General features: G+C 38.6%; 1 protein-coding gene and 1 long non-coding RNA gene across 4 annotated transcripts in view; one reads left to right on the top strand and one right to left on the bottom strand.

Annotated features, from left to right (window-relative positions):
- LOC137250804 (3',5'-cyclic-AMP phosphodiesterase-like) overlaps positions 1–16,153 on the bottom strand; it is an 801,094-nt gene that overhangs the window by 337,634 nt on the left and 447,307 nt on the right. For 2 of the 3 annotated variants that reach the window (XM_067784344.1, XM_067784343.1), the window contains exons 4-5: positions 10,010–10,266; positions 7,913–9,474 (exon numbers count right to left, since the gene is read on the bottom strand). In XM_067784344.1, the coding sequence (XP_067640445.1) occupies positions 7,913–9,474; positions 10,010–10,126 (1,679 nt within the window). In that variant the 5' untranslated portion in view covers positions 10,127–10,266. Of the gene's footprint in view, positions 1–7,912; positions 9,475–10,009; positions 10,267–16,153 lie in introns of those variants that run through there. The other variant, XR_010953079.1, reaches the window with a different exon arrangement.
- LOC137250806 (uncharacterized) overlaps positions 15,299–16,153 on the top strand; it is a 56,155-nt gene continuing 55,300 nt past the window's right edge. The window contains exon 1 of the long non-coding RNA XR_010953083.1: positions 15,299–15,495. This is a non-coding gene — a long non-coding RNA (uncharacterized lncRNA). The remainder of the gene's footprint in view (positions 15,496–16,153) is intronic.

The following is a 16,153-nucleotide window of genomic DNA, read 5'->3' as shown; positions in this document are numbered from 1 at the left end:
ACCAACAGCTCGATACAGCCAGATCACAAAGATCGTCAAAGAATGGAGATCCCAAAGATTTCTTCCTCTTGTGCCAAAGCGCGGGACAATCGCACAGAAAATGTTTGACCGTTTCTATATCCTCTTCGTCTATGCGGCTCCTGCAGCTCTAACAAGTAAGGAAGGCTAAGTCCTGGTGTAACCGAATATTACATACTCAGCTGAGAGCTTTGGAGACAAAATTGTCTTTTTCGTGGATACATACAAATGGCAATAATAAAAAGTGGAGTAACTTGCCTATGCTATCTTTCTTCAGATATCAATTCGTTTTATTTGTATTTTTTTTTTTTTAAATATGAAAATTTGGTTAAATTTGAATGCATTTTTTTAAGCGGGGATTACCCTCATTGCTTTAAATGTATGAAAACATTTATTTGAAGCAATTTTTAATTTATGATTTATTTAATAATTTGGGAAAATTTTAAACAACATCAGGAGGGACAAGTCGACAGCTGTTTCGATTATACCTTGTAAATCTCTTCAAAGCCTTTCCTTCCGTGAGTGAAATTTGAGCCCGCACTCCTAAGATGGTTGAGATCCCACTCCCGGGAGAAAAGGATCTGAAGAGATTTACAAGGTATAATCGAAACAGCTGTCGCCTTGTCCGTCCTGATGTCACGTTGTTTCAATTTTTACCAAATTATTAAATGAACGCGTTTCATTATCATTTTTTTTAAATCACCCCTGAAATATTTTCAATGCGTTCTTAATTATGAGTCCGGTAAGAGTCCGAAATTGTTTTTTGGAACGATTTTTCTTAATCCTTTGTCAAATAAGGGAAAATCACCATGTAGGAAAATGAACCTAGGGTAACCCTGGAATGTGTTTGTATGACATGGGTATCAAATGAAAGGTATTAAAAAGAATTTTAAAAGGGAGTGGGCCTTAGCTCTATAGGTGGATCGCCGCCTTTTCAAGATATGGCCACAAAGGTGGACTAGGGGTGACTCTAGAATGTGTTAGTACGATATGGGTATCAAATGAACGGTGTTAATGAGTATTTTAAAAGGGAGTGGGCCTTAGTTCAATAGGTGGACGCCTTTTCGAGATATCGACCCAAATGTGGATCAGGGTGACCCAGAACATCATCTGTCGGGTACCGCTAATTTATTTATATATCTAATACCACGAACAGTGTTCCCGACATGATTCTAAGGGCTTTTGATATCCCCTGCATAACTTTTTATTTTCTTCTACTTAATATGGTCGGTGTCACACCTATTTTACAAAGTTTTTTCCAAAGTTATATTTTGCGTTAAAAAACCAATCCAATCACAATGTTTTATCCTTTTTTCGTATCTGGTATAGAATTATAGCATTTTTTTCATTTTTTCGAAATTTTCGATGTCGAAAACGTGGGCGTGGTCATTGTCGGATTTCGCCCATTTTTAATACCAAGATTAAGTGAGTTCAGATAAGTACGTGAACTAAGTTTAATAAAGATATATCAATTTTTGCTCAAGTTATCGTGTTAAGGGCCGAGCGGAAAGACAGACGGTCGGCTGTGTATAATAACTGGGCGTGGCTTCAACCGATTTCGCCCACTTTCACAGAAAACAGTTATCGTCATAGAAGCTAATTTCAAGCCAAATTTCACAAGGATTGGTAACTTTTGTTCGACTTATTGCATTAAAAGCATTCTAGACAAATTAACTGAAAAAGGGCAGAGCCACGCAGTACTTATATACTGTAAAGATATTAAATTTTTTGTTAAAATTTGACTTTTAAAATTTGTTTTTTAAAAGTGGGCGTGTTCGTCATTCGATTTTCCTAATTTTTATTTATTAGTAATAGGAGTAACGTTCCTGCCAAATTTCATCATGATATCTTCAACGACTGCGAAATTACAGCTTACAAAACTTTTAAATTACATTCTTTTAGAAGTGGGCGGTGCCACACCCATTGTCCAAAATTTTACTAATTTTCTATTCTGCGTCATAAGGTCAACGCACCTAACAAGTTGCATCACTTTATCCCTCTTTGGTAATGAATTATCGCACTTTTTCGGTTTTTGGAAATTTTCGATATCGAAAAAGTGGGCGTGGTTATACCCCGATTTCGCTCATTTCAATTAGCGATCTGAGATGAGTGCCCAGGAACCTACATACCTAATTTCATTAAGATACATGGCTAAATGAACTTCTTTTTTCCCCCATATCATTTTGATATATAGAAGTATATATCTATCTCGATTAGTTTATGCACAAGTTCAATCTTAAGTTCCATATGTGTTAATAACCCCCTGCCTCTCACCACTAGAAACTTAGGTTTTGGCGTTATTAGCCACCAAGGTATACGTTCTTAACAATTTTAACTTTAGGTAAGTTTGGGATAAACTGAACCGTCTATGAGGACCTCACATGGGCTGAATGAGTCAATTGGGTTACCATAAAATTGCTCAACGGCGAAACCGAAAGCCCTATAGAAAAACAGAACCCACATAATTAAATTATTTCGAGCCCTTGGAAAATACTAGAAGCTTGCCAGGATGTACGCTACTTCTTAAAAATTGGAGTCGAAACCTGGTAAGCGCTGGGCACAAACACAAAACGTGCTCGATTATTACAGGGCTTTCGTTATACTAAGCATTTTTTTCTTGTGTGTGTGCTCACGAAAGAAAGAATCCATAGTAAAGAATAGGATTTGCAACTGCAATAAAAACACAAAATGTGAGAGTGGGCAATAGACCTTATGTACAATAATGCATTCTTTAACATGCATAAAGCGCGAGGCTTTATTCGCTCTCCTATATGTTGAGCTTTCGCGAAATAATTCCGAGATATTTTTTACAAGGTTTCATCAACAGAGCCCTTTAGTAAACAATACCATATCCGTTCAATTAGCGATGGTCGTCAACCCGACTTTAACAGGTATCTGTATGCCGGAGCAACCGATCTATCAAAGAGCTTATTCTTCTCGTGTTGATTACCAACGTCATTCTCAAATTATTCTCCAACGTTTAACATATTTTGAGAAATAGTTATCAAATGAATATCCACTACATTTCTCTAGCTGATATTCTACATTGGATATCGAATAGAGGTGGAGTTGAAAAAAAATCTTCTCCAAGGCATTATAAAACAATGCCTTTGTTGCTGAGAACGTTATGATTCCCAAGTTGAAGCACTGTTTCGAAACAAATGCTGAGATTTTAGAAGTATGTTAGCTATCAACATGAGCATTAATGGTAGAGTTTAGCCCTGCCAGATCGGCCGCTTAAACTCAGCTTTAGCTTGAGTTAAGTGAAGATTAACTAACAAATTGAGTTGAACTTTAACTGAAAAACCGGGATTTAGTCTGTGATCAAATCCTTGGTATAGACAAAGGAAAAGTTTCACTAAATATTTATACAACTTCCCTGTATTGCAACAGCGAGTATCAAAACTAAATTCAGTGATGGGATATTCCCGCTCTACGGAGAATAAATCCAGCGCTTTCGCCAAATCACGTCCAGAATAAAGTGAAGGTGCCTGAGAAATCCAATTCCATGCTGATTTGAAATCCGTTGGTGTTTTTGATTATGTGATGGTAGAAATCACGAGATATATTTCTTGGTAGACCTGGCTTACATATAAGTAATATTTCGATAAAAAGTTTCACTTCGTTACGCTTCCTCTCTATACTTAATTTGTATTTTATGTTTTCCAGCCAATTTGTTCACTTGTTTACTAACGGTAGTAGAACACCGGAGCAACCATGAAACACGTACATAAATACATCGAAATTTGTGTATGTTCACACTCAGCAGGATACTTATGATGGCGGGCACGTGCTACAAGTGTCACATGTTACATGATGGCGTTAAATTCGTAGACAATTTTTCCAATCGATTTATGTATTTATGCAGCATCTTTTAAGAAGACATTTTAAAGGAATAACAAAGCACGAGTTGCATATATAATTTTGTTAAGGGGAATAACAACATTTGGCGCCGTTAAGTACAATGTTGATGGGAATTTATTGAAGAGGAAAAATGCTAATACTTAATGCCATATACGTACATACTTTGTAAATATGGAAGCTTCAAAGCAGAAAAAATATGCGGAGCCATTCTTGCAAGCAGCCTCAAATATTGTTCTGAAGTTAAATTACAAGGAACTAGCCGGTCCTGATTGAGTCCGGGGTGTTTTCAGGACTCTCGTAATGCTAAGCATTTATCGCCTGCATACCCACTCTATTTTTTGAAGTGCATAGGTTCTTTTATGTGTGACTGTCCACCAAGGAACTCATAGTATAGGCCATAGTAAAGGATAGTCTTTACAATACGTAAATACCCAATGAGAAAGAGAGAGAGGGCGATAACACCCAAGCATTTTTATACATGCGCGTCTAGCTCGAACCTGATTCAATTAAGGACCTTGTACAATAAACAAGGTCATATCCGTCTTCTCCGCGTTGGCAGCCAACCCGACACTAGATGCCCATGTATGTACATACCGAAGCGCCCGATCTAATTGTTTGAAAGCACGTTCCACTTATGACAATTGCAACGTCATCTGCGTAAGCCATAAGTTTAAAGGGTCCCTCATCGAATCAGCGTCCACAGCGGAGGACGCCCTGCCGCTGATTTCGTGTCCTCATACAATCCCCAATGTGGAGTACTCTTCTCGCAATTAAACATGCAGGTGATCCATCTGGTTATGGTTGTATGTACTTCAATGTTGTTAAGCCCATCCCTGATCGCCCGTTTAAAGAGATTGATGAAAGCCCGGCAATGTCTAAAAAGAGGAGAGCAGTTTTTCATCCACGTGTTGGACTATATGTACACATCTAGGCTGAATATCAAAGGTTTTGAGCAGAAATGATGTTAAGCTAATGGGCCTGTATTATTTGGAATACAAATAACCGATCTTCCCCGCCTTTGGCAGGAAAGCTACACGAGCAGTTCATGATTCCGTCTTATGCACTCATTGCATATTATTCTAAGCCATTCCACGACCAGCATAACTGGGCATATACAATCTGGGCACGGCGATATAAGCTTAGAGAAAGTCTTCGCCGCCCATTAGATCTTTGAATCAGTCACCAAGCCCCGCATTACCCCCTTTTGTATCATCTGCCGATAGGAAATGTGTGTCGAAAAGCACCTCAAGGGACTCCTCACTATTACGTGACCATTCCCTGCTATCTTTCTTTATTAGTGTCTGGACTATGTTTATCATTGCTATGGCTTTCATCAACCGCACTTATTCGCTGGAGCTCTCGATGTTCACACCGACATTTTTCCATGAGACTCTCTTCGCTTTTCGTAGCCTCTTCCAGCTTAAACATTTCAACATGTATTCTAAGAAGACTCAAACTTCAACGATGGCGCCTTTGCCTTTCCTCTAAATCTTCTTAGAGGGTAATCTCTTTTACACGCTTGCTTTCGAGTAAAAAAAAAAGGATATTCTTCTCGTTGGCTGAGGTTTCCGATAGCATAAAGTTTAAACTACTTCAAACTGTGTTCGCTTATAAGTTTTCGTTTTAACACAGATTTCTTTCAGCGTTGTGCTGCACTAAGAGTACGTTCAGTCCGAAACAAGGATCTCAATTTGACCGGTTTGTCTCCAAAATCGTTATTGACAAAGAATGAGGAAAAACTTTCAAATTTTGTTAAAAAGTGGATTTTGTTTATAGTCGTTCTCTGTGAATTCAAACAGTGTAACATTCGGGAAAACCCGAAGTTTGGAATGTGTTTTAATGCGGTTTTCAGGTAAGACACAAAAAATATTGTAAAATATTTTTTCGATATCAAATTAGAAAAGCAAGACAAATTTGATCACTCATCTATCTAACCCTTCAGAGGGCGCTGTTGAAAATTTGCCACACAAATTTTATTTTGTCAACATAGAAAGCGAAATTTAGTCTTAGTGAATTTTAGTCTTACTGAATTTAGCCCCTGTCTAACCTGTTTGCCACTATCGTCTAATCATCGAATTAAGACACAATGGTAGCTGCTTCTGGTGGGGGAGAGAGTTTTGATTTATGGAAATTAAACAGAAGAGCGGTAGGACAACACCCTCTGGCACCACTTGTTTAATTCTTTTAGGTTTCGATGTTACGTCCCTGACTTGCATTGACGCTTGCCGACCAGACAGATATTTCACAAACCACCTTTTGAGACTGGAAGGAAGGGTAAGCGCTTCAAGTCTTGAAGTAATGTGCTTTGGTTCACTGTGTCAAATGCATTTGATAAGTCTAGCGCTGCGAGGACATTTCTATGGTGTGGGTTATTAGTTTAGAGCACAATTTAGTTGCGTGCTGATGGCATTTAATCCAGTGGCGGTGCCATGCTAATAATTGGAAGGTCGTGCGTTCGCGGTGAAAAAATAAAGCAGGACGTCTCCAAGTGTCTTGGTTCCTGGCAAGAGAGTAGATATCGGACGATATAAGTATCCTACGTTAGATGGTTTTTCAGACTTTAGTATCGGTACCAGCCTCACCATTTTCCAATTTACGGGGTTCACGTAAGTGGATAGAAATCAGTTCAAGAAGAGCGCCAGATATTTATGTCCCTTAAAGTCAAGGTTTTTTACAGTGGCATCATTATCCCGTCCGGGCCTACTGCTTTAGATGGTTTAGCAGTGGCGGTGATAGAAACAAGAGGCGCGCTGTGTTAATCCTTATGTGCGCGTCTGTTGGAATGCCGTCTCGATTTGTCAGCCGTGGAAAGCATTACGCCTTGCCGACAGCAAGCACGAAAAGTGATGAATATATTTTGGTTTAAAGGGGAAACTTACTGTTGACCAATGCTTAACAACACGGGTAGAAAGGTTACAGTTCTTTAGACGATCCTCCTGTGGTATTTATTGACAAGCGTGCTCCGCCTACCACACCGAAGTGCCCGGGTTCACGGCACGGCAAAAGCAACATCAAAATTTTAGAAACAAGTTTTTTCAATTAGAAGAAAATTTTTCTAACCGGGGTCTCCCTCGGCGGTGTTTGGCAAGCACTTCGAATGTATTTCTACCATGAAATGATCTCAGTGAAAACTCATCTGTCTTGCGGATGCCGTTCGTAGTCGGCATAAAACAAGTAGGTCCCGTCCCGTTAACTTGTAGGGAAAATTAAAAAGGAGCAAGATGCAAATTGGAAGAGAAACTCGCCCTAAAATCTCTTGGGAGATTATAGCGCCTTACATTTATTTAGTTCTTTATTTTTCTGAGGCCCAAGCTTATGCCCTTGATCTGAGAGTAGCTAGGGTCTTGCTGGCTCACAAGGCCACGCTTGCGGGTGGTAGATAACACAGTTTACAAGTCCTGAGCTTACGATCGAATGTGGGGACGTCCCCGTTCACCACGCAGAACGTCCTGTCGTCTATTCTTACCAACAAAATCTCTCCTTATATTGCTACCAACCGAGTGTGAAGTGCTTGATTTAGCATAAATCCTTGGTTTGTATGGTGATTTAGATAATTAATTCCGATTAGTTTTTGAGCACCGCGAAGGTAGACCGTTTATGGCAACATTCGTGGCGTTACCAGACAGTATGCCTTGACGCTCCACATCAAAAATTCAGAGACAAGTATTTCCAATTGATAAAAAAGTTTTTCTAAGAGAGGCCGCCCCATGGCAGTGATTTGGGTCAATTAAAAAAGGAGTACGACGCGAATTCAAAGCAATTTTTAGTTATATTAAATATTTTGTGAAACATTGAAGCAACGATACATCATTTCGGATGAACTGATTCTCGCCGTAGAAAATGTTCCTTAATTGAATAAAGGAATGTGTAAATAATAAAGAAAGGTTTCATACTTAGAAGACAAGTTTCCTTGTTTTTAGAAAATTTCTTTGTTTTGAAGAATAAACTTCTATGGTGAAAAATCATTCCCATTTTTTAAATTATTATCTACATTTTATTTGAAATAAAATAAAAATTATTTTGTACTTACCGAACATTTGCTAGAGTATGCCTTCGATTCTTTAAATATCTGCTGTGGTATTTCTGTAAATCACCAATAGAGCCCTGTTCGGCCTGCATCTTGCTGGCTGGCAAAAGTTGAGAACTGGATGCGTGTTGTACCGATGATAATGAGATGCGCTGTAAACCACCGCTACTAACACTGGTTGCTGTATTGGTTATGCTACCGTTCGACGCGATAGTTTCATTGGACGTAGCACCACCGCTACCACTACCGCCACCACCACCACCGCCCACACTGCTACTTCCACCAACAACAGCACTGCTGCCTGCGGTGCTATTAGGCGCAAGCGCCAAACGTGGCCAACTTGATTTATGTTGTTTACGAAATTTAAGTTTAATACGCGGTGATGGTGTTGAAGCGCTTTGTGTAACTAATTCTTGATGACAATGACAAGTACTACTGCCAGCAGCGCCACCGCTTGTGGGTGCTGAAAATGAAGTATTTGTTGATTGTGGTGCGTTTGTGCTTTCACTGCTGTCACTCACTCCGACTGTGCACTGCCCTACCTCAGCAGGTGGTGAGTATTGTTGACGAGCGCCAACTATATTCTCAGATTCTTCTTCTTCTTTGATGTGCGGTAATGGCGAGGTTTGTGATTGAGAGACACGCGGTGCAGATTGCGCACCGGATGATGGCGGTGGTGCCTGCTGCTGTTGTTGCTGTTGCTGCAAAGCAGTGTTCGCGTGGCCAATGGCAGTGGCAAAAGAAGTCACTGCCGGCACTTGACTTGTCGATTTTGTTGGTGATATATGTTGCGCCGAATACGTTGCTGTGTTTATACTTAGCGCATTGCCACTGGTGGTTGCACCATGCGCTGCATTTAAATGCCCACCAAAGTGTGGTAACTGCTGTATAGCTGCTGTGGGTGACACGCTTGCGTCACTCAATGTCTCTGGTTCTGCTTTGCGTGCCAATATGCCTGTGGCCAATCTTGCTGCTGCAATATCAGCAGCGCTCAGTGGTGGCGCTTCGAGTTCGTCGTCACCGTCGTTTATCAGAGTTTTCAAAGATATGGGCGTTGTTGCCGATGTTGCAAGTGAATGCTTTTTACCATTAGCTGCTAAGACAGCTGCTTCTTGATCGACATCAATATCTACATCAGCATCCAATTCAGCAAAGGGTGCTCCAATAGTGTCAATATCTCTTTTCTTTTCCTGTGCTACTTTTGCATACTTTTTCTGTAGTGCTGTTATATTTTTTCCGTTATTCACATCATCCGCAGGTGATACGGGTGAGCTGGGCGGACTTGTAGCGGGGGCTGCTGAGCCGCCCCCGCGACAAGGTAAACAACAGCGAAACACTGTGCTACTAAAGCACTTTGAGTGCTTTGATTTACGTCGCTTGGCTGATGTTGCCGTAGACGCTGCTGATGCTGAGGTCGTCGACGATGACCCACAGCTGCCGTTTCCAATGCTGCTGCGATTGTTGGTGGCAGCGCCACCACTGACGCCGCTCCCGCTGCCACTGCCACTGCCGCGCGTGCTTCCACAATTGCTGTTGCTGTAGATACTATAGCTGCCGCTGAAGCGCTGGGTAAGAATAAGGTAAAAGATCAAAGATTTTTTTGGGATAATTGTTATATACAAAGGCGGTTGGTGGAAGTGTGAGTGAGCGCTTTCGGGAAAGTTAACAAATATAAGAATTAAACAAAACAGTATTTCTACTTATAAGATTTCGTTTCTATAAGTGAAATCATTAGACTAACACTAGAATGAACTAAAGACCTAAATAAATTTGGGTAACCACACCTTTTTTTCAAAAAGTGGTTGGGGCTTGGTAGTTTTCGGCATACCATTCAGCGGTAAAAAATTTGAGCTGTCTTGAAAAATGTAGAACGCAAAAAAACGTTTGGAAAAAAATACGAAGAAGCGAGTCAAATATAAGGGTGCGAGAAAAAGGTTTTGAATGATGCCCGCTCTGCTGTCGGGGGAACTACCAGAACATTATCCAAATTTGCCGCATAATTAACAAATTTTAATTCTAAAACTAAGCACTAAAGAATTTTTTTAATTAAAACATTTCACAGAAAACATAACTATTCAAATATTTTCGAATGACCCACACCTTGCCGCCAGCTGCCGCTTGGAATTTCGCTGTTTCTTCACTTTGTTGTTGTTTTTGCTCAAATTTATGTGCAGCATTTTTAAAACCAATATGATGAGAAATTTTCGATAAACGCATTATAAGCGTTTTTTGCAATTGTTCTCAAATCTTTGCATCTGATTTTGAGTTATATTTTTTAAAACTTAATACTTAGTTTATCGAGCGGTACTGTGATTTGTATTCAATACTTTTTTAGCCGAGATCGTTTGTTTGGTTAACTGCAAAGAGAAGGAAAAACAATTATTTAGAATTAGGTACTTGCTTTTTTTGTTTTTATAACGAATATAACTAATAATGTCTAAAATTACAAATTATACAAATTATATATATGCAAATATCGAGTCTAATTAAACGAAAAGGACCAAGACTGCACACAAAAAGAAATTCCTAAAGACCCCTGAAAAAACATGTTAGGATGGGACTGCCTTCAGCGGTGCCGAAGACTTCATACCTTTTCTGAAAAGAGCTGAGCAAAAATCTAGATCCCATTCGAAGAATTAATCGGTATTTTCACGTTTCCTATGATCTGCATGATATTGTGGCGAATATTAGCAGTTCTATACATCACTATGCTGCTACTAAATAAATAAAAAACAACAATAAAGCAAGCAGGCACACTTATCTACATGTACACATCAAAGCAAGCAGCCACACTTTTGTGCATGTACACATCAAAGCTACATAGCAGCCTCATATACATATAATCAGCGAATCTTACAGCAAAGAGAATATTTCATTTACATACATGTAGACAGCAGCTGAGAGCACAATGTATTACTCACACATACACACGCATATAACTAGAAGACAAAGCGTGAACGAGGCAAGAGAGAGTATAAAAGCAGCACAAGCTGAGGAATAAACGATCAGTTTAATTAAGACATGCTATCAGTGAAGTACGCGATAATGGTAGTTGTGAAGTAGAGTTGTAAATAAGGACCACTTTGCCATACCGAATATCGTAGTTATTTATTCGATAGTTCAGCGATTCGAACGTTAACAGAAGGTGCATAATAATCAGGAATTCGTATGCGTAAGCATTTGGTAAAATTTAAATCTTAAAGCTGTTAATGTAGAAATATCCGAAAGTTTCTTCTCTAAACAATCTGTTTTATTGGATATATGCTATATATACGATCGATCTATACACTTTTCTCAGACAACAATGAATGGCCTATACGTAACCATTTGATGAAAATTAAAGTCCCTAGCTGTTAAAATGGGGCTGAAACTACGTAAAGCTATTTATCTGAACAATCGGTTGCAGGGGACATATGCTATATATACAACCGATATCATCGATTTTTACAGACTATACGAAAGCATATGATCGTCGAGGTATTGAGCTTTATTGGGATAAATTTATGAAGATATGAAAAATCCGTGGTATGGGGGATATATGCTACAGTAGTCCGATCCGTCAGTTCCGACAAATATATAATCGTACACACAAATATACCCGTTCGCCAAATTTGATCAAGATATCTCAAAAATTTAGGGACTAGTTGACGGACACGGCTAAATCAACTCAGCTCGACATCCAGATCATTTCACTATACTTATTGGTGGGTCTATGTCTCTCCCTTTTCATAAAAGTTGTAAAAATTAGAATCATTTTGCGACATAGTAACGCTTCCCTTAATATTGTAACGAATTTAGTGCAATTCCTCTTATTTGCAACCTTCTACTAACGTTTGAATCACTAATCTGTTGAATAAATAACAGATGCAAAATGCAAAATGGCCTTTATTCAAGTACTTCACAATAACACTACTACTTCTCGACAGATAGCGTGCTTAAATCAAACTCATTCGTCGTGTCTCAGCTGCTGCTGCTTTTATACTTTTTGGTTTCCTCGTTGACATATTTCTAGGCGCTTCTATTCCTAAAATTTGCTACCAGCTATAAAATTACCAGCTATAACATAACTACAGATGTACGTTATAGCTTCTCATATGCACGTGTATATGTGAGTGATACTTCCACAGATATCTAATTGCCTACTTTTGGGTGCATCTCAGATAAGATATATGCATGTGTTTGTGCATCTCTCTCCGCTGCATATACGCACATATGTGTAGACATAAAAAAGAATAAAAATTGTTTTGTGTAACTGTCATATCAGTGAGTTTCTAAACGAGGTCCGCATTTTTACAGTCGAGTACTCTTACTCACTGAGCTAACTCGTACATAAGAATATTGTAAGAAATATTTAGTCAATTGAAAAAAAAAATGAAGAAAACCTAGCCAAACTAATGAACAGTTTTATACAAAACCTTGAGTACCCCTGACCGAAATTTGGTTTGTCTATATTTAAAAGTTGAATCTCGCTTCCTCTCTTCAGTAGCTATTCCATTCTATTTTACTCTAGCTTCCTCTTTATAATAATTAATGTATATTGGAACGAGATTCCGCCATCCTTTATCAAATTTGGTTTTGAGACAAACCGGTTTCGGCGTTGTGCCATCATCAGTGTCGGTTTTCGTTCAAATAATTCTTGTCCATACATTTTTTTATTTGTTTTCCTCCCACTCTTACTTCCACTCCAATCCCACCTCCACTCCCAATACCATTACTACACCCACAACCACTCCAAATTCCAGTAACCTTCACATTTCCGTTTCTTATTTCAGTCCCACTACAACCCCCTCTCCCACTTCCATTCACTCTTTCACCAAAATTTTCTCATATATAGAATCTCTATAGCAAATATCGGACGCCGTGGTGTGATGGTAGCGTTCTCTGCCTACCACACTGACTCATTTTTCGATTTAATACATGCTCATTTGCACAGTTGTTCAAATAAACAAGACGAGCTTAACCGAAAAACGAATGACTAGGGCAACCCAATGTATGTAATTGTATATTTTTTTTGTGACTCGTAACTATTAAATCAATCAAATATGCACACGTTTCACAAAAAAAAATTTAGTATTTTAAGCTATACTCAATATGGCATAAAAAAATAAAATAAATGTAAGGCGCGATAACCTCCGAAGAGATCTAAGGCCGAGCTTCTCTTCTAATTTGCGTTGTGCTCCTCCTGATTTTCACTACAAATTGGCCGGACGGGACCTACATGTTTTATGCCGACTAAGAACGGCATCTGCAAGGCAGATGAGTTTTCACTGAGAGCTTTTCATGGCAGAAATACACCCGGAGCGCTTGCCAAACACTGTCGAGGGGCGACCCCGCTTAGAAAAATTGTCTTCTAATTGAAAAACCTTATTTCTAAAATTTTGATGTTGCTTTGCCCGGGGTGTGAACCCAGGGCATACGGTGTGGTAGGCGGAGCACGCTACCATCACACCACGGTGGTCAAAATACATATTTCTGTATATTTGACAATTAATACGTATGTATTTATAAGCATGTTTTGCATTTGTATTTCCTGATTATTTCTAACTGTCGGAGCTAACATATGAGTTTTAGCAATGCATCAATATGGAATTTGTGCATTAAGCTAAATGTATGAGTCAAAAGCAAGGGAAGGTATAGAAAAAGTTTGAAGTGTATAAAAATATTTATAGTCAATTTTTGTTCGCTGAGACAAATGGGCGTATACAGGACCAAGCCGATGATTTTTTGTTTATATTTTTAAATCATTAGAATTTATTCCATAAAGCCAAAAAAACTACATCGGCCGAATTACCTTACGGGCTTCAAGAGTCTGAGGTTTGTATTACCAAAAACAGCGGCTTCGAAAAAACAAAAACAAAAAAAACAGAAATAAAAGTCTGCGTCGGTTAAAGCGGGGTGTGGCCGGGCAGGGCAAACCATCAAAACAGGAGAACAATCCACGCGGAAATGCTAATTTCGAATACTTCACGTTCATGATGAGCAAACCAGCTTATGCGGATTTGTATTCTGTAGATGTTTCTTCAAAAATAATCAACCCGAAGTGACAGTTGGCACCATTTGCTTTTGCATTTTATAAGCGACTAAAATCATTATTTTTATTTTTTGCTCATTTTGGGTTGCCCTGTTAATTACTAATAAAAGCTGGATGTATGTATAAGCCACAAGTTGTTTACTTTTTCAAAATACCACAACAAAACTATAAACATAAACAAGCTTTAAGAAAAAATACAATAATCATGTTTCTAAAAATAAGAGGTAAAGTATATATTTTTCGGTACCAGACATACAAATTGGATTTTGAAAGATTAGTCTTTGTTAAACCAGCGCTTAAAGTGAACTGCATTCCGATGTGCTAGAATGCTGTTTCAGAAATTATTTATTTTTATCTTAGCACTTCTATTCAAAATGGTATTTTCCGTAAAGTCGGAGATACGAGCGACTGGACCGACTGACGTCTACATTACAATACAGAAGCCTCATAAAATTAAAAGTGAAGAAGAGAGAAGAACCTGTGAAGAATTCATAATATAGGGCAAATACGATTTAAGAAAAAATCTAGCAAAAAAATTGTATTTATTGTTATATTATAAAATATTATCAATTTATGAAGACTGAGCTATGGAGTTCCATTTGGATTGGCAGCAGAGATCTGCTTTCAGTACTAATAAAATTAGTGCACTTAGTCATGAGCCAAAAAATTGTGTCTAAATGTGTACTTAGTCAAGTACAGACAAATACTATGAGTGATTAACACATAAAATAGAAAATACATACGAGTGCTCCGTAACACATATGTCTCAAACATATATGACATTGTTGAGTATAAACATATGTCTCAAACATATATGACATTGTTGAGTATAAACTGATGTTATAGTCGCTTTAACTCAGTAGCACTTTGATTTCGTGTGTAATACACTGTATACTTCGCTTATCATCGGTTTTACTTTGGCGCTGTGTTCAGTTTAGTTTCGTGTTTAGTTTTGTGTTTAGTTTTGTGTTGCTAGCGTGAGAAGACTGTAGTCTTACTTATTCCAATTAAGCGCCAAATACACGACACGAACATTTCCGCGAACATTCCCGTTATGTCGTGTTTCTGCGACCTTTTCTGTCGTGTATGGTGGTGTGTGCCAGTTCTCGCAAATGTTCGCCAAAAATTAAAATATTTTGATTTTTGGCGAACATTTCCGCGAACTGTTCGTGCGTGTATGGCGAAATAGCTCATAATCGTAGTAATTTCTGAACGGAACAGACGTGCGCGGAAAAGTAAAATGGACAATAAAAAATTTCTGAGTGAATTCATTGAAATTTATAAATTTTTTTACGCTTAATTGCCACAGCGAGCAATCGTCCGTATTCATCGCTGTCTGAAAGAGAACTAATGTTCGGCCAAAGTTCGTATGGTGTATGGCCAAAGCTGCGAACAAGATTGCGGAATGTTCGCGGAAATGTTCGTGTCGTGTATTTGGCGCTTTAATGTTTTCGTATAACACAGTCCTGCAAAAACGCTCGCGTCAATCCACGTCATTTGACTAGTCATTTTACAGCCACAGGTTATATTCATAGTCACATTTGCATGGGCGTGGGTAAGTTTTGTGACCAAATTTTTTGTAGGGTTCTTGTTCAATAAGTCAATTGAGTACTGAGCTGCTTCGTGGCTTATGAGCGGTTATTAATTTTACGAAGCATGACTATCTAAATGTGTGTTAGTGTATATAAGTGCTTGATATTCTTTGTTTGCATACGCACTAATACTCATTTTTTGGCTAGTCCACCAATAACCTTAAAAGATGAATAATTGCAGCTGACTGATTGGCAGGCAACTAGAATAGGATTAGAAATGGGATATAAGAAGACCAATAAATCACCTCTGTGATAGCCGAATGGTTAGGCTAGCGGGACCAGAATCTTGCTGATGAGCTTTGGCGCTTAGCAGCATTCGAAAAAGATATATCCTAACATTGTTATACTCAGCTGAGCAGAACTCACAGGCAGCGGTAATCCGCATAAACTAATCGAGATAGATATAGACTTCTATATATCAAAATGATCCGGGCGAAAAAAGATTTTTATTTAGCCATGTCGGTCCGTCCATCCATCCCTAAACACGATAACTTGAGTAAATTTTGAGGTATCTTGATGAAATTTGGTATGTAGGTTCCTGGGTACTCATCTCAGATCTCTTTTTAAAATGAACGAAATCGGACTATAACCACGCCCACTTTTTCGATATCGAAAATTTCG

Source organism: Eurosta solidaginis, chromosome 4 (assembly GCF_040869045.1).
Source record: "Eurosta solidaginis isolate ZX-2024a chromosome 4, ASM4086904v1, whole genome shotgun sequence".
Classification (NCBI taxonomy): domain Eukaryota; kingdom Metazoa; phylum Arthropoda; class Insecta; order Diptera; family Tephritidae; genus Eurosta; species Eurosta solidaginis.
Note: the sequence above shows the minus strand (reverse complement) of the source record. Positions and strands in the feature narration are given on the sequence as shown.